This window comes from Manis pentadactyla, chromosome 14 (assembly GCF_030020395.1).
Source record: "Manis pentadactyla isolate mManPen7 chromosome 14, mManPen7.hap1, whole genome shotgun sequence".
NCBI lineage: Eukaryota > Metazoa > Chordata > Mammalia > Pholidota > Manidae > Manis > Manis pentadactyla.
In genome coordinates, this window is record NC_080032.1 from 74,996,953 (window position 1) to 75,020,561 (window position 23,609).

The 23,609-nt window shown below is 36.1% G+C and overlaps 1 protein-coding gene across 9 annotated transcripts in view; it reads left to right on the plus strand.

Annotated features, from left to right (window-relative positions):
- Positions 1-23,609, plus strand: part of PIK3C2G (phosphatidylinositol-4-phosphate 3-kinase catalytic subunit type 2 gamma) — a 378,973-nt gene that overhangs the window by 250,772 nt on the left and 104,592 nt on the right. For all 9 annotated transcript variants that reach the window (XR_008993799.1, XM_057492030.1, XM_057492029.1 and 6 more), the window contains 6 exons: positions 8,435-8,615; positions 11,281-11,388; positions 15,728-15,820; positions 17,279-17,408; positions 21,417-21,553; positions 23,394-23,563. Coding sequence is in view for 8 of the 9 variants with exons in the window: in XM_057492030.1 (XP_057348013.1) it covers positions 8,435-8,615; positions 11,281-11,388; positions 15,728-15,820; positions 17,279-17,408; positions 21,417-21,553; positions 23,394-23,563 (819 nt within the window). In the remaining variant the exon portion in view is untranslated. The remainder of the gene's footprint in view (positions 1-8,434; positions 8,616-11,280; positions 11,389-15,727; positions 15,821-17,278; positions 17,409-21,416; positions 21,554-23,393; positions 23,564-23,609) is intronic.

A 23,609-nucleotide genomic window follows, 5' to 3' on the forward strand; every position in this document is an offset into this window, starting at 1 on the left:
CTTTGGAAGAAAGAAAGCAATCAAGAGTGTAAGACTTCTGACTGTTAGAAAACAAGAAACAAAAGGAGATTGATGAGAAACACAGTTGGAAAGTAGGAAAAGGATTCCTAGATTGTATTAGTCTCAGGCTAAATCTAGAGCTGTTACCTGTGTTGGAGTATCAGGAGGTGGTGCAGTGTGATAGTGAAGAGTAAGGGCTTTGGAGTCAGACAAACTTGGAATCAGGGAGTGGAGAAAACCAGAACGGGTGGAAAGAGGTGATGCAAGTAGAAAATTGTCTCCCAAGTTGTGTTTTGTTGGTTTTTAGGACACTGTTAATCAGCTCAGTCTGCATTAAAAAGAATAAATAGATCATGTGCAACAGAAATTTATTCCTCGCATTTCTGGAGCTGGAAAGTCCAAGATCAAGTGCTGGCTGATTCCATTTCCCCATGAGGTTCCTCTTCCTGCCTTGTAGATGGATGCTAGATGCCTTTTTGCCATTTTCTCACATGGCAGAGAGAGCAGAGAGCTCCAGTCTCTTCCTCTTCTTATAGACTCCTCAAGTCTAATCCCATTATGGGGACCCCACTCTCATGACCCTATCACCTAGTCACCTAATCATCTCCCAAAAGTCCAACCTCCAAATACCATCATAGGGAGCATTAGGACTTCAACATATAAATTTGGGGAAACATACATACTTAGTCCATAATAGACACAATGTGGTGCCATGAAAGGAGGCTGGAGCAGTGGTTAGGAACTCTGGGTTCTAGTGGTAGAACCTTAAGCAAGTCCCTTAATCTTTCGGTTTCTTCCTCTAATACATGTGAGGGGTGAGCGAGATTATCTCAAAATATTCAGCTCCATGTTCAGGTAATATTATTCTCTGAGAATATGAGTGTAATTTACAGTAACAAATACATGTTTGGAGTAAGAAGGAAAGAACGAACTGGGAATCCAGGACACGACAGGAGAGAGCATAGCTAGGTGGAGTTTTTGGCAAAGGAAGGGCAGCAGGAGCAGAGATTCTTGGGGATTTTTTGGAATCAGGGAATGAAGAAAACCAGAATGGGTGGAAAGAGAGATGCAATACAGGAAGTTCTTATAGATAGCTATCTCTTTCAAGGTGTGCCCAGAGCTAAAATTCTACCTGTTCTGTTTTAGGATTAATAAGCACATACAGAGTATAACAGTGGGGCCTGAGAGGATCACTTACAGCTATTCACAGCTTGGTGCTTAATTTAGGGAAATGATCTGAATAAAATAAGTTACACTAAAGCAGTAAGTGTGCATTGGAATGAGAGGAGGAGGACAATTTCTACTCTTAAATCACATTATTCAGTATATTTAATATGTAAACAAAAGAATACATGTGAATGGATTGGAAGGAATTTTACTAATTTACCTGGAGCAAGATAGGTGAGTGAGAAGGGCTCTGATTCCTTATTATAGACTCAGGAATCCATTCAGGGGAGCTTACCTGCTCAGCATAATTGTTTTCTTTCATAGGTCCCACCTGATGCTAAGAGAGAATCATTGCTGTGTAACAGTAATCATTACAACTATTTACGTAAACCGGGTACCATCTATTCATCTATGGCTAAATTTCTTTTAAAGAATACCATTTAGGCTTATAATTAAATATGTAACTGCTCATATCTTTAAATATTTTATTTAAATATGATAAACTATTAATTTTTATAGTAAGTACCTGCCTATATATACAGATAAATGCAATGATAATGTTTTCTTTTTGAAGAAATAAGTGATTTCTTAAACATAATTCTATGCTTAGCAATGACCACCAACAAATGAAGCCAAAATGGGCTCTGTTATGTAAGAGCAATGAGTGGTGGCAAAGACAGAAAGAAAGGCAATGAGAAAAATCTCAGCCGACTCTCTTAAGAGTTGTGAGGCAATATCCCACAGTCCTCATTCTGCAATCCGAGGCTTTTTCTCTCATGCAGTTCAATCAGTGCATTTCCTGAAGTGTATTTCTTCCTGCACTGTCTCAGATTTTTAACTGGCTTGCCTAGTTTTCTTTAAACTGGCTGAGCTTCATAAGCCTCCAACAAGAGTTTTTATTATTTTTATGATACTACCTTTGCCCTTTCACATACCCTAATTAAAACCAGGTAGATTCTGTAGTTTCCTGGTCACTTTTAGATATCAAAAAACTCCTACCAGTTTTGTCCAATTTGAAATTTAATTTTCATCTCCAATCTGATGCATACCTCCTCCCCAGTATTCAGGACCAGCCAAGCCTTAGCTCGGGAGACTTGCAGGGAGTAGAGGGTATGGTCTGCTGTTTCATTCCTCTTCTTTTCTTTCTCTTCTAGTTCTAACTTCTCTTGACTTTGGACTAGGGAGAAGATAGAGAAAAGCAGTGCCCACACTGGGTGGGGCAAACAGTTGCAGCTCCCTGTCTGCGGTCTCTGATTTTCAAGGGCCGTGTGGGTTCACTGCCACACCTGGCACCTCAGGTGGGTGAGTTCTTTGAGCAGCCTTACAGGACCTTCGCACCAGGAAATCTGGCTTTGGCTCTACCCCTTCCTACACAAGGAGTAGCTCACATATAATTAATTACCTTCCATGTGTTTATTTGAACCTTGAGAAGCTCACACATCTTCTCTTTGCCAAACAGTTAGGGTGCAGAAACGCAGGCTGCTTCCTCACTATGCCATCCTGCCCTTGCATTTTCTTCCTGTTCACATAAACTCAAGGAAAATAAGTAAACCCTCTTCAGAGCAGAAATCTAACCCAGGAATGAGGTGGCAGTCTCCCATCCGGGCCCACACCCAAATAAACGGCTTTGAGCTTCCTTCTTTACTGTACTTTGCAGGGGAAACGGGCACACTGGAACCATGCTGTTCCTCACTAGGCTGATGACTCATGGCTCTCAGACATCCCTTTTTTTTCACCACCACCTGCACATATATAGTAAGGTCTAGCAGGGGAAATAATGCTTGGTGTACCATAGCCATTTAGGCCATACCCCAATAAGCTTTGAAGAATTGTCTGACCAGCAGGGTTTTCTTTGACCATGTTTAAAATATAACTGTTACCTCTTTACTTTAATCTTAGGGTTTAGAGGCTAACTCCAGGGCAGCAAGGGAAGTTCCACTCAACAATCTGATACAGATGCCTCCTTGTTCAAAGCCACCGATCCCCTCTGTTCAGCCACTTCAGTCTCCCAGCTGTTACCATGAGAGCGGCGCTTTGTTTCCCCGAGCAGCTATCCGTACTGTCTCCCTCGCTGCCCTCGACCATCAGGCCCTTGTCTAGTCCTGTGTTATGCGAGCCCTAAAAAATCTCGCTTTGCACTACTGCACTCATTAGCACAACAGTTTTACTCAGAGACAGTCTCTTATTAGACCCTCAAACATTTGGCTGGACAAAGCAACAGATGGCATATAGGTCTATTTCCACTTTTAAATGAGTCAAAAAGTATGTTAGTAGTAATAAAATAAAATTTCAGTAATATAACTGAATATGCATGTCCAAATAAGCAGATCAAATCATTTTTTAAATACCCTTTGGGGCTTTTTTATAATCCATAAAAGAAAGCCATTTTTATTACTTTTAGAGTTGTTTTATCAGAAAGAGTATACTCAAACTGATCACTCATTTAATTCACCAGACTTGGCTCCAGATGACTTTTGTTTATTTTCAGTAATGAGGTTTGCCCCTAAATATCCTCAGGGCTAACACTGGGTATGTTTTAAAAATATGCTTCATGTTCTAAAGGCAATCCAAACAAACAATGAAAACAAAAACAAAGAAAAGGAAAAAAGAGTATGAAACTTGGCATACTCGTTAGTTTTTAACATAGCAACAAATAACCCCATAGTTTCAGTGGCTTACAACAGAGGAGATTTATTTCTCACTCATGCAGCCCATAGGCTGCAAACGTCTTGTAATTCTGCTTGGTTCCAGTGGACTCCACATCAGTGCTCAGCCATGCTCAGCTGTGTTCCACATTGTCATCTCTTCCTAGGAGAAGACATTGTCCAGTGACATTCCATTCTCATTCCCTAAGATTTTTTTAGGGCATACATAATACAGCTGACACATGTTATTCTCATGGCTGAAAGCAGAAGAGGACAAACCAGTCCCTGATAGGACATGTAAAACATCTGCATGGACATGGGCATACATTTCATTCAGCCACATCCTACCGATCAAAGTGAGTTACATGGTCAAACTTGACAAGGGGGTGCAGAGAAGTAGACTGCCTACGAGAAGGCCATGAAGTCATAGAGCAGAGAGTATAGACATATAATTTCAGAGGAGAAAACAGAGAGTTGGGAACAATCATCAAATCTAACACACAGTGTAAGCACACTGGGTACGTCATAAAATGAACATATAGTATTCCAAAGAGACTAAGGGGGTAATTAATGTTAGTTATATAAATTATGGTCTGAGGATGAAATTAAATCGGTTCCTTCAAGGGTCTCTCTCATACATTTGAGTGTTCTAAAAATGTATACAATCTCTAAGGTATGAATTTCATTATTTTCTGAATGTATTCCCTTTTAATAATTTTATATTTGAAAGTTGTTACTAAATGGTTTATTGACAAGTATATATTGCAAAATAACTATTGACTGGAAATTACATTTCTACAGTCTTGGCCCATATAATACTCCTTACGTACCAAATTCAACTGAAGTTTAGTGCTATATTTCTGAAAGAGCAAATCAGTATTCTAAGAATGAACTAATCATAAGAAACAGTAATCTTTGCAAGGACTAAAAAAATGTATCAAATTCCTCAGTTTAGGGAAATGTTAAATAAATCTTTTACCCACTGAGAAATAAAAGTTGTAAAGGTTAAAGAGATAAATGCTTTTTATTTCTTAATCGTGCTATTGAAATCTTTAAAAAAATAATTCCATATCAAATATTGGATTTTAACCTTTCTCTAAATACTGATCTACTGAGCCACATATTTTAGCCTACATAAAGTGGCCACAAACACAGAAGGAAATGGGTAGAGGACATCTTGGAGTCACCTGAAATCACTTATTTTTACTGGGTAGCTCAACTTCCTTCCATGTCTGGATACTGTTTCCTCTCTTCATTCACAGGAAATGCACAAGTGAGCAAAAATAAAGGCAGCCCCTAAGATGTGGGATATCGAGCTGTTGAGAACTAAGCTTAAGCCCTACACACTGAAGGGTTTGTGAGGGAAGGAGGGCTGGGATGGTGTGACTGTTCTGTCCTGCTGGCCGACTGATAAAATGAGACCTACCTACACTTTTCCTGTGGCTAGCAAGTCATTTACCATGAGACCAGAAGCAGCTATGTACATTAAGAAATGGAGCAAAGCTCTAATTTCTGAGGAAAATCTCCATTTCATGGTAACTGGAGTTTGTGACTCTCTTAGGTCTCTCTGAGCCCACCATGATCTGCATAATTGATGCAAATATTTTCATGACATCCTATAACAAATGTGCTCAATCAACCTGGGCTGTTTTCCTTCTCTTCTTGCTTTCTGCCTCTCATACTTAACACTGTCAAAACCTTTAATCAGCTAGATGTTAAGCATTTATCCTCATTTTAATGTCATTATTTATAGTATATTTATAGTGTACATAGACATGTGTACAAAACAATATCAAATTGAATCATTGCTGGATCTCACAAACCTTAAGATAAACAGGTCTGTGGAATTTTGAGATTTGTACACATTGCCTACATCCTTAAAAACCCTATCTTTCAACACCAAATCTTACTTAATACTTATCAGTTCCTTGACTTTAACTTAAAAAAAAAAAAAACTCAAAACATTTTATTTGGCTTAAGCAATAGTGCTTCTCCCAGGTGACAATGTCTTTTGAAAAGAGTTTCTATAATGCTCAAGGGAGAGTAGGTAGCTGTTTTCTACAGTCTACAAACAGAGGCAGTGGGTGAAGCCTATGGCATAAGGGGCTTACCACTTCCTTTTGGTGAAGGTCATTGACACAGAGCTAAGTAACCCTCCATCCAAAATTGTGCAGTCCAACTTCTCTGCAGTTGTTTAAAATGAAAGGACATGTTAATTTCTCTTATTAAAGTGACTGTGCCTACAGACACAGGGATAGACTATTTTGACCTCACACATTCATCTCCTCCACTCTACCACTCTACCAATCATTTCTGCAATTTGTAAAAACAAACTCTTTACAAATTGGATAAAAGCCATAAAGCTTGAACAAGATCTCACCAGTAGAACTTAGCAGGGATGTCATCTTAGCAGAGACACAGGGTTTGAATCAGGCACATCCTACAAGGAAAGTAATCATAACAGAAGACACTGAGTTTTCTTTGCTTTCTTTATTTTTAGAGTACAGTCATATTCTGCAAATCTCCCCTGTTCTGCCTTTTTTTTTTTTTTTGAACAAGAAAACAAACTGAGTGTTTCTTCCTTGAATCAACTGCTCATGAGAGAAGCAAATACATTTCTAATAGAATAAGAATTAGGACTATTAGGAATACAAATGACATAATTCTGACAGGTCCTATGACTCCTCACCCGTAAATATATCTTTTCTTTAATTGTTTTAAAAAAAGCTGACTTCATCTGCACAGAATAGCTTGTCCTTTTATCATGTATATTGTAGTCAGGTGATTATAGAGTTAAAATATTCTTAGAATAAGTTAAAATATTTTTAAAAACAAGTAATTTAATATTCAAAATGCTGGCAAGAATTGATATGGGGTATAGAAATACTCTACCCATCAACTCCCTACCTCACTGAAACTCAAGTACACTATAAAATAATACATTACTAAAGTCCTCAGAACACTGAGAGAATCCAAGACATATAATTCTACATAAAGAGTCTTGAAGTTTTACATGTACAAGCTTGCATTTGTGGCTTTCCAATTCACACTCATACTACGTCTGAGAGCCTCCAAACAATGACATGATTCATTTACTTTATGTCTGACATTGCAAAATTTCACAATAAGGGTGGGTAGGAAAACTTGTTGTTGTTTACTATTCTTCCTACATTGAAAATAACCAAGTAGCAATGGATTATATTTTTAGCTTCTTGAGTTGTTTTTTTTAATGCTTTCCAGAAGTAAATAAGAACTACTGTTCCACTCAGAGTTTATATTTCCTTTAGGAAAGAAAAAGAGGTGTTAGAAAATACGTTGGCCTCCTAACAATGACAAATGCATACTCATTCAATTAATTGTTTTAACTTAAATGTGTAGGAACAGAGAACATAAAACAAATGACAGTAATGTGTTTCTTAGAGTCTCTGCAACATAATACATATTGGTCAGAGATGCAAAATTAGGAATGCAGAATGAAACTCATCTATATATGTTTGGCTGCTATGCATTTAATCATTTTTTTCTCTGTATTCCATTCTCACAATAACTTTCTTCTAGTTCCTTGAATGTTAATCATTTTTCAGAAGAGGAGAAAACTGGAGACCAGTTAAAATTAAAATAATCAGTCCAAGAAAGGCTAACATTAAAAGGACTTAGTCTTTTTTTATTCCATTTCAATGTTTTACAGCATAATAGTAAAGTTTTAACATATTGGAATTAGTTTCACGGGAACAGAAATTGTCACATGGCAGAGAGAGTAAAAAATATTTGTCACTCTTCCATTATATCTAGCAAAGTATTCTTGGTTTTTTATGCTCTCTACCTCCCATGTTTGTGACATGAGCACACTGCCAGGTAGAGACAGAAGCTGGCTTAAGGAGGCTGCGAGATACAGACAAACTAACATTTTTTTACCGACTAGTATTGTACATTGTGCCAAGCTCTTCCAAATGCCTCAGCTCATTCTGTGTTCTATACAGCTCTACAGAGTCAGAGTTATTTCTTTATTTACAGATAAAGAGATAAAATCTTAGCCTGGTTAAGTAACTGACCTAAATTAATTGTAGGTTGTAGGGCTGGGATTTGAATCCAGAAATCTTCCTCCAGGTAATCAAGGCCGGCGGGGTGAGGGGGTGGAATGTGGTGGGGTTGGGGAGTGCTGGGACAAAGAGCAACATACAGGTATGTGACAGTGTGGGGGCAATATCTTTTGAAGAAAAGCAGAAAAATGTGGAGGTGATGGTTGAGTTGCAATATATGTAGTCACTTATAAATAAATACTGTATCTAAAATTCTTGTCTATACTTTAATAAGAAGTCAAAAACATGTTCATCAGATAACTATGTTATAGAATTAAGAAGCCTGAAAGAAGGAAAAGTGTCTTGTGAATTGAAATGAGGAAAGTCAGGCCTCTTATTGATTCTTTACTCTTGGAATCTCATTAGCTATCAGATGGAACTTGTTAACTGCCAACAAATAAACATTTTCACCCATTCTAGGCTGTTAAACTGCCCAAAGCCACCAAATACAGATTAGTCTGAAATGCACTTATTGTTCCTGCTGGAGGTGGTTTAAAAAAATTAGCTTTAAATACAAGAATTCTTTTCCCCTCTTTCCTTCAGGCTGCTAAAGGATGCACAGAATGAAGCTTATTTTAAAAGCTGGTATCAAAAGCTATTGGCCGCTCTCCAGTTCTGTACAGGAAAAGCCTTGAGTGATGAGTTTTCCAAGGAGAAGAAACTAATCGAAATTCTGGAAGACATTGGGGAAAAAGTCAAGTCTGCCAGTGACCCTCAAAGACAGGTTTGTTGAGAAATCAATCTTGATGTAGCGAGGGTTTTTTAAAAGATCTTTCATTCAATTAAGTTTTAATTTCATATCTTAGAAAGCAAATTCTTTGACTATACTTAGTTATAAGACATTTAATTATTTGCTTTTTTTATTGAAGTATAGTCGATATACAATCTTATATTAGTTTCAAGTATACAACACAGTGGTTCAACAATTATTAAATCCTTATCCCAACTAGTACAATTACTATCTGTCAAAATAGGAAGATTCTATAGAACTGTTGGCTATATTCTTCATGCTGTATTACCATCCCTGTGGCCAAATTATATTATGTTAAGTTAATCAATTACTTTAATCAAGTCTTTTTACATTTACAATCCTAAAATAAATGATAATGTCTATCACTAGGTCATGTTTTTTGATCTATGTAGCCTTGTAGCATACAGAGATTACCTGACAAGAAGAGACCAACTTCAAGGCAGTTAGACTAAAAAGACCGAGGAAGTGATTTCCTCAAAATGGCAGTACCACTCAGACTCGTAGAAGTACACAAGGGGACTTTTTAGGGCACCCTTGTCTAAGGTACATATAAGTCTAGATTTTTCTAACATTGCAGTAATCAATCTCACACTTTTAAAGAGTTTATTTTGCCACAACAAATAAAATAAATTAAATGAAGCAAATCAATAGTGGTGTGGATATGAATACTTTTATACTAAGATCCACAGATGATAGTCAAAATATTCTGCCTCTTTCATTGTTGATTATAATAATGGACCTGGCTATCCCTCTGTTTAATTATCTGCATCACTACTTTCCTTCACATATAGACCATTAAGTAAGTTCTCTTAACTTTCTAGACACAGGAAGATAGTGGACATTTATTCACTGTATTAAGAACATCATTCAATAAAATTAAGTATTTACTACAGACTGAGAGTTAAGGATAGAAAGATAACTAAAACATGAATCTTGTCCTCAAGGGAGCACAAAATTTCTGTCTACCCACTCTCTCCAATAAACAAGTTTTCAACAAAATAATAAGAAAATTGCAATAGGCATAGAGTCCCAGAATTCTTTAAAAGCCCAAAATTTTTCTTGCTGGAATTCACTTCACCTAGTAGAAAGGCCAGAAGCTATGCTACTTCACTACCTAGGAGGAAATGGAAAATAAAAAGCATAAACATGGAATTTATTTTTAAATGGGAGATACATAAACTCTAGATACACAGAAGAGCCTTGAGGCGTATAACATGATGGGCAATTCAAAGAAGAAAAATTCTATAATTTCTCCATATTACAGAAAACCTATTATTTTCTAGGGGTGGGCTAAAACTTAAAAACAAGCAAAATGTTTTGGTTTAAAATGTATACAATTTGTGTACTGGTTTGGTCTTTATTTCTTATGCTCTAAAGGACATCACATATTTAAGATATATACTACAGTTCAATAATTCTGGTGCCTTTTTTGACCATTTGCATCAGTTTCCGGAGTGATACTAACTTTATTCTTTCAAATAAGTGTTATTTGTCTCACCTTGACTGGCTGCTTTTGTGATAACACTTTTTCACCTGAAAATAGGAAGGGGAAAAGAATGAAGTGGCAGAAGCACTTATCATTTCTTTCAGTTTGAGTTATTTTCTATTTTTTTTAAAAAAAGAACTAATTGTACCTGACTATATGAAATGAAGAGATTTTAATTAAGAAGAGCAGATTCCCTTTCAGATTATTCCTCAAGCAAATCCAGGCATAGACAAGGCAAAAGGGGCACAGACAGAAAGACTGCCATAGTAGAATTTTGCCTCATTTCTCCACTTTGTTCTGGATTCTTGGGACCGTGATTCTGTTATTTGCCAAAGAGCCATGAGTGAGAACTAATTAAACATTATTAATCCTACATTCTCATTTTTAGAATTGGGCTTAACAAATTTTCAAAAATGGTCTAAAAAGAGCTTTTAGATTTTTGAATTCTTATTATCATTATTCTGCTTTGAATTATTATTGTCCCCCCAACCCCTTTTGTCAGGGAATACACAATTCTAAAGGTGGTGTTTGTGGTGTCAGATCTTCCACAGGTACAGAGGACTATGGAAGGGAGTGAGTCAAGTATTAGAAATACACTCACTGGCATTTACTAAACAATCTGCTCATATATTACTGCTTCTGACAATTATCAGTTGTCTGCAATTACTGTTTTTTTGTCATTATTGCTCCTAATATATGTGATTGTTTTTCTAAAATTTACTATTATTAAGTGTAAATCTTAAGAGTTACAAACTAACATTTCAGGAAATTATCAGAAATGGATCATGTTAATAACTAACTTAAAGCAAGGATTGCAAGTTGGTGGGCCATAGGTCAAGTCCAACCCTTCCCCCCACCATAGTGTTTTATTTGAGCAGAACAGTGCTATTTTGGTATTCTGTTAAATTGAATTTAAAGTTCCTTAGAAAGGGCATGCACTCTTTAGTTCCCCATTTCCTCCAGCACTCCCTATTGTCTTTAGCTTGCTGCCTACTCATATGTGGCTACATCACCTCTCTGACCTCAAAGCATCTAAGAGGGCAACCCCTGAATTAAAAGTGTTTATGTAATCAGTAGAAGAAAATTATAGCTTACGGGAAAAATCAACTTCTTTACAGTTTCTAAGAAGCTTTTCCTAATGATTTTTCACAGGAGGTACTGATGAAAGAGATTGGAAGACTGGAAGAATTCTTTCAGCATATAAATACCTGTCACCTTCCTGTGAACCCTGCCCTATGTATAAAGGGGATTGATCGCAAGGTACGTCAGTTTATTCTGTAGATAGGTTGAGAATTTTTGTTTTGTATTGTTTAGTTCATTGTATGCTTATGAAATGGCAAAAACAATTTATAAATTGTCATTGCAATTATTTTAAGAAAAAAGTAATTGAATCCATCCAAACCACGTGCTGCATTTGATGCATCGTGATCAGTTGGCATCACATTGCCTCATCACATGATTTGCTGATTTAGAAACAATTCATCAGTTCAGAGAAATAAATAAATAAAGATACTTCTCATGGAATTCATTTCTCAATTTATTCAAGAGGGTTGATTCAGTGAACCCATGCAGGCTGGGTTTAATTTCATGCTTATTTAGATTATGCCCATACCCATGCCTTGTATACTATTATATCATTAGCTAAAACTAGCATATCATTAACTACGACATCTCAGTTTTTATTCATCTTAAAATTCATTGAAATTCATGTGTCAGTGGGCCATACAATATGTTTTGTGATTTTATGTATGCCTGGAATGTCCTTCCTTGAGTCAGACTCCTAACTGCTTTCTCTTCCAGTGCCTCTGTCAGAACCCTCCTGTGACTTAGAATCATTCTTTCTCCTCTGTTCTCCATGAGCTTTATTATCCTTCTTCTCAAAAGTCCATGAGTAGAAAACACTAATAAAGAGAAGGATTGATGTGAGATTTGGAAGTGAAGGAGTTAAACTATCATGCATGCATTATACTTGTTACTTAACTGAAGTCATAAGATAATCAAGAAAACAAATCCAATAATTAGAGATATAATGGAGAAAAATTAGACCATTTTTTGTATGATTATAGAAAGTTTCACTAAAAGCTTGATACTGTGAACTTTACAACTTTGCTGCTACAAAGACATCCTACCAACTTTCTTAATATGCTGCATGAAAAGATTTTGAAAAATAACAAAAATAAGGCATCAGATTCCATAAACTGACATATGTGTATCTGACCTAAAATCCAAATTATCACTAATTTTAAACAATTGTGTAACTTTTTAGTCATTAGAAATATTCACCAATTAAAGCTGAAGATATGTGGAAATACAACATTTCAAAGACATTGGTATCTTAAACTAGAAAAAACAATATGGATCATTAAGTCCAGGTGTTTTTTGTTTCTGCTCTCTTGGTGTGTTGTTGTTGAAGGAGTAGAACTATTTGTTCAATTAAATTACATGCAAGTTTTGGCTTTTGCAGGCTTTGGGAATATGGGGTTTCAGCTCTAACAGGCAATCCTGTGGTGTCCAAGCATCTAGCTAAGCTGGGGTCACCACCTAGACTGGTGTGTCTGGGACTACACTCCTTCCCTGCAGCTACCTGCAGTTGGTGGTACTTTCCCTGACACTAGGAAATGCCCCAAGTAGAGTCACATCTTTGCCTCACTTGTCTGACCAACTGCTCCTGGGACAGGGCTGGGCAGTCATGTGTACAACTGTAAACAGGCCCGATGTGGCAAGATGACATTCTCTCCCGGAAACGTCTTAGTCCATCCTTCAACAACAAAAGTATCTGAAGGGACATACATCACATTGGAGTGTTTGGTGAATGTGACAAAGTTCTAATCAATAAAGCCCACATCTGCTTGGCCATTAGAGGATCCATCTGAAAAGAACCTCTATGAGTGTAATGCACATTATAAGACCTTCCGACAGACCTCTCAGCCAATGGTTCATTTAAGAATCTACTGAGGGAAGAAGACATGAATGCAGTGAGTTTGGGAAAACTTGTCATTGCTGCTCCCATCTCCTTCAATACCAAGGATGCCATGATTAAGAGAAACCTCGTGGATGTGATTAATGTGTAAAACCTTCAGTCAGAGTTTCCTACTCATTGACCATCAGAGAAATACTGGGGAGAAGCCTTATGAGTGTAATGAACATAGAACGGCCTTCAGTCAGAGTAAATGTTTTGTTTGACATCAGTCTCCACACTGGGTAACAAGTACATATGTATAGGTAGGGTGGAAAAGTCTTCAGTCAGAAATCTCTGCTTGTTGACTGAACGTATTCATACCAGAGAACAACCTTTTGAATGCAGTGTGTCAAGGCATTCAGTCTGAGTAAAAGTCTTATTTTATGTCACAGACTTGACACAAGCAAAGAGCTCTATAAATGTGGAAAGTATGCAATCCAGTCGAGATACACACCTCATTATATATCATAGAATTGAAACTTATGAGAAATCCTATGAATGTAATGAATGTAGGAAGGTCTTTAGTTATAATGCCAATCTTATGGTATATCAGAGAACCAATCTGGGGAGAAGCCTTATAAATGCAATGATTGTGAGAAAGGGGTTAGTGTCAGTTCACACTAGAGAGAAGCCCTATGCATGTAGCAAGTGTAGGAAAGCCTACAGTCAGCATTCTATTTTACTCACTATCACTGAACTACACTGGGAGAAGCACCAAGGACTGGATCAGTCCATTTCTTAAAGCATGGCTTCCCAAGAAGAAAAGCAAATGTCTTAGGTCTGAAATAAACTTTCTTTTTGGAAGAATTCTCACCCTTGTCTCTCCTTGAAATCACTAATCACAATGGACCATTTCCTTTTGGCTATCAAAAAAATGGGTTTTTTGAGAGAGTGAGAATAACTTTGTGTAGTCTTTCTCCTTTCCTAAGAAAGAAAGGACCAGACATTTCATTTACCAGTGGATTTCTTTTCCTTTCTATTTAAAACTATTTTAAATTTATTTCATTAGTGTGTGCTTCTCAAGAGTAGAGGTCATATCTTCCTTTCTCTATTCCAATTTTTATCTTCTTTTCTCTATTCCAGCCCTTCTTACCATGTACATAAAATCATCCTATAAGACTAATTCTTTCTTTCCTGTGTCTTGGTTGTGGCTTTCCTAATACACTTTTAACTTCTACCCTAATCTAAGATCTCATTGTTTGCCTTCTCCTATCAAGAAAATCTTTCCTTCAGTCTGTTTGCTAATCTGTATCTCTCCCAATTTTCAAATCTAGCTTATCTATAAAAGACTTTCTTCTTCAACTGCTTCTTCATTCAACTCTGATAAATTGCCTTGTACATTATTTTCAACTTAATGTGCACATGTATACGTTCATACCACCTTTTTGTAGGCTCTTTGAGCAGACGGTGTCTCTTTCTGTCCGCATATAGATAACGGTTTATTGTATACTAGTCGTCAAATATATATCTTTGACATTAATCCCCAAAAATAAGCTGCATGTGAAAAACAAAGTATAAACAATGAAAGCAAAAGAGCTTTGAGTGATGTGATTAAGAAGAAGAGGTAAGCCTTGCCTTCATCTTCGCTTTGTACTTTGTCTCTACCCTGAATTCGGGAAGCCTCAAGGAGATTTCCAAGAACTGGATGAATAAAGTTTGATAACCATTAATCTAGACTCATTTCTGAACTAAGGCAGGATTTCCCAATTCAATATAATGGCAGAAGGTCATTTGTTTCTTGATTGACTGATTCTTAAAGCAAGAATTCATTATTTAGCAAGCAGCCTCACCCATTTACTATAAAACTCAAACTGATTCAGTAAGCAAGAGTTTCCATTTGCTTAGGGATTAGATTAGATTTACGTTGATAGGTTAAATTAAGAAACAGATCCTTTCCTCTCAATTTCTACCGATTTCAGACTTCTCAGAAATCATGATATTCAAACTGATCCTTCAACATGTATTGATGTCATATTTTACTAACTTGATAAATTGTAACTATCAAGTCCTTTTCCTTTCTTTAATATTGATTTAACTCTTCACTGTCAGTGTGTACTCTCTAATAGCCCAAAGACACACAGCCTTTTAACATTCAAACCATTGTCAGCACATAACAGAACAAGCAACAAGGAAAGTATGATGGGAAGTAGTCAATATCATAAAGCTGGAAAAGGAAATGCAATGTAATTGAAAGAACTGAGAAGAGAAAAGTCCAAATTTAAACTCAGGTCTTTCTCACCTTTATATCTGTTTCCTTAAAGTATGCTGCAGGGCATAAATAATTAAAAAGGGAAGAACTTAAATAGCAATTTATCTCTTAGCATAAGCACAATCCCTACATAGTACTTAGTATGCTTAAACCCCCAACATATCATCACTGCTCAGTGAGAAGAAATGTAGTTGAAGATTTACAACCTGCCAAAAAGCTGGCTTTTCAGTTTCCAAGGCTTTGGTTGGTAAGCTAAAGGGTTTTTTTGTTTTGTTTTGTTTTTTAAATAAATACATTTCTTTGTTACAAGCGTAAAAAATATTCATGTGTTTTATTTGCTCACATAACAAATTCTGCATGGGACCATGATTTCATGGAAAGTGCTCCTTTTGATTTATTTTGCTTATCATTATTCACTTCTCTTTCTATAGGCATGTTCATATTTCACATCGAATGCTTTGCCATTGAAGATCACTTTCATCAATGCCAACCCAATGGGCAAAAACATTAGTGTCATTTTCAAGGTACAGTAGCCCTCCTAAAACATCCAGTTGATTCCATAAGTAGACCCATTGATTTATTACTCACAAAAATATATATTATAGCTATCTTCCTCTGGCAGCAGCACAGAGGATTCCAGTTATTTTTGATTCTGCATTTTTACAGAATCATAGCACAGGCCAAACTATGATTGGCAATGGATCAAACATTACTGGCTTAAAGGCAGTAAACCTCTAGTGCAAAACTTAAGATGTATTTTAATAAATGAAGTTATATAATCACTTCTGAGGAGCACAGAAAGCGAATGTGTAGTGAAATCTTAGTGGGGAAGTTTTCTTTTGGCTTAGATACTAAATTGGAATCAAAATTAGCCAAAACTAAAATGATAATTTAACATAAAATTCTTATCTACAAGTACTTGCTTCTTTTAGTAATTTGGGTTTTTTTTTCTATTTTTAAATAAAAGATAAATATGTGCCATATTAGTTTTTGTCATGAGTCCCATGGAAAAATAGAGTTAAAGGTAAGGTATTAGGCTGTAGATAAGTAGGAAAAAAGGACTAAAGAAGGAGCTATCAGTAAAAATTAAGGATTTGCCAATCATTCCATTAATTTAATCAATTTTTCAACCAAATTAGACAACCAAGTCTCAGAGTGTAGTTTTTTGGTGGATTCTGTTTTTGAGGATAGTAATTAGCACACCCATGCTTTTGCTTTGACCTGTGTTACTTCAGGCATTAGTGGTCCCATGTCCCAGGACACTGCAATTCTGGTGAAGAAAGAAAAGCAACAGAAAAGCTCATCCTGGAATAATTTTCTGCATGTGATTTCAGAAGCATTTCTGAAACCAAGTATCTTATTTGTTTTAAAGCATAAAACTATCCTTCCCCTTTGGACGTACTACATTTCCTTCACCTGTGCTAGAAAATCACCTTATCATTTCTTATTATCAAAAGCCATTTACTCTGAAAACTTTTAACTGCCTTCATAATAAGAGAAGTTAGTGATTCAAAGTCTGATGAATCATAATTCATCTGCTATTTATATTCCTAGTCAAGAAGCTCTTGTATAACTATAGATCAGTGCATACATTTATGGAAGACCAAATAATATTTCACTCAGAAAGAGAGCTCTCTTGTATAAGTTTGAAATTTGGATAAACATTCATCCAGTCTGTCTCACTAGACTTTGAGTTGAAGACCGTGCACATGGATAATAAATCGAAAGATTATTATCAGGGGACAACCTCCTGAGTAGCCTCTACTTTGATGGCTAAAGCTTCTGTAATCATTTAAGGGAAGTTCTCATTTTCTTTGATCTTCTTTCAGAAACACAAGGTACTCTTAGGATAATAAAACAACTGAAACCACTCTAAGACAGGCTAGAAATTTATTCAGAGAAAGAAATGACATATACCATATTTAAGAACTCTTAATGGAATTCAAGGAGAAACTCATAGTCTATAATTTTGTTCTCAATAGGCCGGAGATGATCTTCGTCAGGATATGTTTGTTCTGCAGATTATTCAAGTGATGGACAATATTTGGCTGCAGGAGGGCCTGGATATGCAAATGATCATTTATGCATGTCTATCCACAGGAAAAGGCCAAGGTCAGTATAGATTAAAAAGTTGGTTGGCCTACATTATTTATCTCATACATTCGCTGATAATATGCCACCAATCTTTCCACAGCTTTCATTCTAGACTACAAATTTTAAAATCAAAAGAATTATGCATCATTGTTCTTCTTTTTAAAAAAATTTGTTTTCAAAAATGATAAGCCAAAATAATTCACATGAGCATGTTGTCCTTGTGGATACTAATGAGGACTTTGACAATCCAAATGTTAGCTATGCTATCTTATTGTGTGTTTAAGGGTTGGTTATATTAATAACCAACTCACATTATTGTCTCTTTTTCTAAGTAGAAAAACTACTACTTCAAAAAATACAATTGTTGCCTATTAACACAAAATTTACAAAGTTACAAGTGCTCAAAGGAGTTCTGAAAATTTTAAATACATTGTAAACTTGCACTTAATTCCTAAAAGACCTTTGATTGAAGTATAAGTTCAGTAGCCAAAGATGACTATGCTTGCAAACTTTGAACATTAGCATTTCTTTTCCTTCATAAAAGCCAAGACATTAATATGGAAATATAATTACTCTAACACACATTATCAATGAAAGTAATGTCAGTGGCTCACCTACTTTACTAAAACATCAGCAGTAAAAGTTGTAATTAGTTACAATCATGCAGAATTTGAAAAAACTAATTCTTAAACTGCCTTGTCTTTTTACATACGTCACTGCCCCTAAGAATTTCATTAAATTAATTAGTGTGAATTATAGCAGATGCACCTGATAAATAAAGAAATAAGAATCTGGAAAAGTGACCTACAACCATGTAGTCTTTTTTTTTTTTTTTTTTTAATTCAGGCAGAACCACAATTTAAACCCATCATTACAAATGAAAAGCTGTCACTGTCTGGCTTCCCAGTTCCTGATCTTACCGCTAGGCTCAGGACCCCAGCCAATTGTGACTTGAGATTTTAGAATAAGCATGGAAGCACTTTCTACTTATCTTAATTTGCAACTTGATACTTCAGGATGACTCTGTTACAAGTCATACTACCCAATTATTTTTATTCCAATAATAGGGCTCTTGCTGCCATTCCCTGAGCTCTTTCTAAAGCTCTAGCTCTGAAGAGTCTTTAATCATGGGTACTCTTAAGATTTTTATTCCTTGAGTCTTACTTTCCCTATTCTCCCACAAGCAGCCTAATTCTTTCTTATCTTTATATGGTGGAAGAGCAAGAATAAAGCTAGATGAGCCACAGTGATCTTTTTGATGTCACATGGATCACCTTTTCTTCAGAAATTGAATCAATCATTGACCTCAGTGGAATTCTTTAATTTCATCTACTCATTTCTCATTTATAATCACAGAATGTAACAGAGGCTGTCTTTTGAAATTAATGAAATGATTCAGCAAAAATTATTGTAGACTTGCCCAAAGTTAAGGATGTCATAAGACAAACAAGTTATTCTTCCCCTCTATCTACCAACAAACCTATAGTTGTTCAGAGGGCATTATATCAGCAAAATAATTCTTCAAGAATAGAGGTGATTAAAGCAAGTGTCATTTTTAGAGATCAAGTTCAATTTTTAATCAGGTTCCAAAGCTTACTGAATGCCTGCTGTTCTAAAGAAATGTTAGAAAGTATGGTAGGGAATACTAGAATGAGCTAAACAGAGTTGCTGCCCTTAAGGAACATATACTCAAGGCCAGAAGTTTACATGACTTGATCAACATTATTGTTGATTATAATTCTCATGACTACTTTGTATATGATGTCCTAGGAGCTTTGAGAGAGACTATCAGGTCATATAATGATTCTTTAGGATTTATTTCATTGCTGGCTCTCCAAATATGATGGGCATAAAAATTACCTAGGGGAATGAGAAGAGTACATACAAACAATTACATACCCAAACAGGGCACTATATCAGGCTCTCACCTGTGGCCTCAGTGATTACAAAAAAGCTGCTCTGGTGTTTCTTATGCACCCCATTTTGAAAGCCACTGCCTTCTGTGATACCACCTTGAAAAGTTTTGTCCCTAAGAACCTTGTTATTTAAAGTGTGACTCATGGACCAGAAGCACTAAAATCACCTAGGAGCTTATTAGAAATGAAGAATCTGAGCGCCCATACCCACCTACTGAATCAGAAACTACATTTTAACAATATCCCTATGTGATACAGATGTGCACTAAAATTTGAGGAATGCTGCATTAGAAGACTATAAGAATGGAACCACACATATTGTTCAGTGCAAACAGAATTATATTAGAAGTATTTAAAAGGTATATGATGCGTACCAGCTTAAAAAGTATAAAATGTAATTTATAGTTTTAATTAATGAGCAGAATTTGGCCACTATGATTTTTATAAATTAGGTAGAAGATTTTCTGAGTAGTCAGCAATGCAAGGCTTATGATAAATGGATTAGGATTTAGCAAAGATTTACTCCCTGAAGATAAATGTGGTCTGAAAAGTAACTGACATGGCTACAACAAAGGGTGCAATAATGTAAGCCCTAATTTTATACATGGTCAGATGAGAGATGGCAGTGAAGCAGTCAGAAACAAGACAGAAGGTGATTTTCCTTTCAAAAGTATGAAATAGAGGAACTAGAAATAGGAGGGAAGTTTTCAAAATTAGAAAGACATCCACCTCTTTCTTGAGTAATTACCTTACTGCTAAATGTAACGCATCACACTTACCATCTCATTTTATACACATAAGAAACCCTGCACAAGAACTGAACTCCCCTGGGGAGGAGGAGGAAGTGTTACGCTGTTAAGGATATGCCCAGGATTTACCTCTGGGTGCTGTTTCTTTTCTTTTTTTTTTAACAAAGAAGTTTCATAGGTTATTTTTGCAGCATTCTGTATTCAATTCCCACTTCCCATATTTGTTTATTTCTGGTACAGCAAGGTAGACTCTTAAGGTCACAAGTGGACTATTGGATATTAAGATAGAGACTAAGGCTGCAACTACCTGCTATTGGCCAAAGCCAGCAGAGAAATGTTTCATTTACCATCACTGTGATTTGCTTGTTTGCTGTTTAATTTGAATGTTTTTAAGGTAGATTATGAAATAGTCAACTTTAAAAATTTAGCCATCTCTCTTTTCTAATAGTTACATGTTTGTCCCTGATCCCTTTGGGCATTTGAGTTTGCAAGTCTTGCAATTATCAAGATTGTGGAAATCAGAAATTCTAAACTTTAATTTCTTTCAATTACCTTATTTATAGAACTGTACATTACAAATTGATCTGTGGACATTAGTCCTGGGAGAGTTTTAAATACTGTGTTTAAATTGCTATTCTATACAGAATAAAAATCAGAAGGTTTGAGATTTACATTCCAATAACCTTAGGCACACAATGAAAAGAAGCCTTGATAGATACATGGCCAATGGGGAAAGGTCCTATTGAAGTTAAATCAGTGTATGTTCCCTTTTAAAAAATCATTATCATAGTTTCTCTTTAAAGTTGACTGAACAGGAAGGAGCAGGTGGTTTTCTACATGTTTACTGCAGAATTGTTCTATTCACTCCTAGAAATGGAACATTTAACAGTGAAACTTTAATTAACCTGAACATTGGTTTCCATAATATATTTGAAATATTTGTTATGGAGATTGTATTTAGTTCACTTACATCATAAATATGCCTGATATACAAGTTTGAATTTCCTTCCTTAAAATATAAATTAATTCCAAGACATATGTTAGTTAACCCACTACTTTATTGACTCAGAGGGGTCTGAGTGAGACTGTCTAGATTGGCTCTCTACTCTAGTTTTAGAAGAAATAGTAAAGCTTCTCCTGATAGATCTGATTCATGCATAATTAATATTCACTGCTCCCCAGGATTTAGGAAAAATTAGAAAGAAATCCGTCTAGATAAGGCTCCTTCAGAAAAGAAATTCTGGAAAGGAAAATGGCAATCCCAGTAGCACTGGCAACTATTGTTGTCAAGATGTATTTCTTAAGAGTCCTTTGTCCTATGAAGAAATAATTACTTCCATAATCTCTTTTTTATCAACCAGGATTGGTACAGATGGTGCCCGATGCTGTCACCCTAGGTAAGGTCCATCGCCACTCTGGACTGATAGGACCGCTGAGAGAAAATACAATCAAAAAGTGGTTCAGTGAGCACAACCATTTGAAGGAGGATTATGAGAAGGTTTGTCCTGCTGGAGCTAATTTTAAATAATGTACTTAGGTAAAAATATGTTCCGGTTCATTACATTTTCTGATTTATGAAAAAGTAAATTAAGTACACCTTGACTTCTAATTCACTCAGTCATTAGCCTAGTAGTAATGACCCAGTTTAAATGGTATATTAACTAGGTAACAATTTCTGTGTTTGGTTTTTCTTCTGGGTAAAACTCTGGGCTGTCAGTAAAGATTGTCTTTGCTCAGCTGCCTTCCTTACAGCAACCTCACCTGAAACCACCTCCTTCAAGTTACCTCTGCCTATTTGTACACAATCTCCAACTTCTATAAACCTTCCTCCATCCCTTGCGATACATTTCTTCTGCCAAGCTTAAGTCTTTCATGCCTTACTATTTATTGTTTGCAGAATGCATGAAAGAGTTTTATTTTTCTATTTTAGATCTCAGAACTTTATAATATTTGCTGTTTTACTCGGATTCAAACATTTTTTCCCACCTTTCACTCAAACAGCTGGCCGGTAGTGCGCAGTTGTGCAGGTTCTGCGCTATACTAGGGCTCCTGGTCGAAGGATGAGTGGATAGAGCCAGGCCTTTTCCACTCCCGAGGCATGAAATGGTACAGTTGGGTCCACCCAGAGGAAGGGCACCCTTATGCTAAATAACATGTAGAAGTGATGGACCAGCATAGATTTGCTTAGAGCTACCCTGAGAATTAAAATTCCTTCATTCTAGGAAACTCCTCAGTCCTGGGCAAGCTGGGATGACGGGTCACCCTAGCTAACACAGTCCATGAGAGAGAGAACCAGTAATTCATCTATTCCAGTTTTTGTGAGACTGGAGTAGAGGAAAAATACAGGCTTTTAGAGGGCAAATAACAAAGAATTAGATGATATTCTCTTGAAATCTATTTTTTTAGCTGTTACCAAAATTGTAACTTTTCTTTTACACAAATCCCTGGAGTTATAATGTTTGAAGTTTTCCACTGTATGAAGGACATATTTTATTATCTTTACTTCATAAGTGAAGGAAATCTAGACAAGCAAAGTGACTTGCTCAGACATTTGGGGTCTGCGGAACCAAGATGTCCTGGCATGTAGTCCAGTGGCATAGACATGCACTCCAGCGACTCAGCCATACAAGGAGACCCATCACTGTGGCCCACCCAATCACACGTGTGTACACCATGGATACATGCATGGTTGCATCACTGAGGAAAATGTTGTATACCCAGGAGACCATTTTGAAAACAAAGAATGATTTTGTGAATAAATATAAGCCATAGTTGACTTAGTGGTAATCTGCTTCCAGCCACATAGGCATTCACTAAGATACACTGTAACAAAACACTTTTGTACATCAGCCGGATGACCTATTTGTAAGGGTAAACATAAAATATTATAGATATCTCAATATAGCTTTTTCTGTGTTAAAAAAAATCAAATTCTCAAAAGTTGATATTTTTAATTTCTCCTGGGATAGGCAATATTGGGCCACATTGTTTCTTCCTCTTTTACCTTGAAAAGAAACATTCGATATTGAATATTTAAGACATCAAAAAATTGCAGCAGGAATCTTCTCTAATAAACCATGCAAATTAGCTCTAGCTGAAAGAAAGAGACATTTTCCCCAGTTTCAATGCAAACGTTCATCTGTTAGGCTAAAGAACAGGCTATTTCATGTTCTTCTGTAGCATATCAAGAACCAACTATTTAAGCATATCCTCCTCTCAACTGAGATGTAGAAGTGGTTCTTGGTTATGTAACTTGGCTTTTATCATATTTTGTGCCACTAGCTCTGATGCAAATGTGCTCACTGTTATTTTTGTGTTATTGTTTTTCAACGGATTAGGCCTTGAGGAATTTTTTCTATTCCTGTGCTGGCTGGTGTGTGGTAACATTCATCCTGGGAGTCTGTGACCGACATAACGACAATATCATGCTGACAAAGTCAGGCCACATGTTTCATATTGACTACGGAAAATTCTTAGGTCACGCTCAAACGTTTGGAGGGATAAAGAGGTCAGTGCACAAATAATGTTTGTTCCAGTAATTAAATGATACAGTA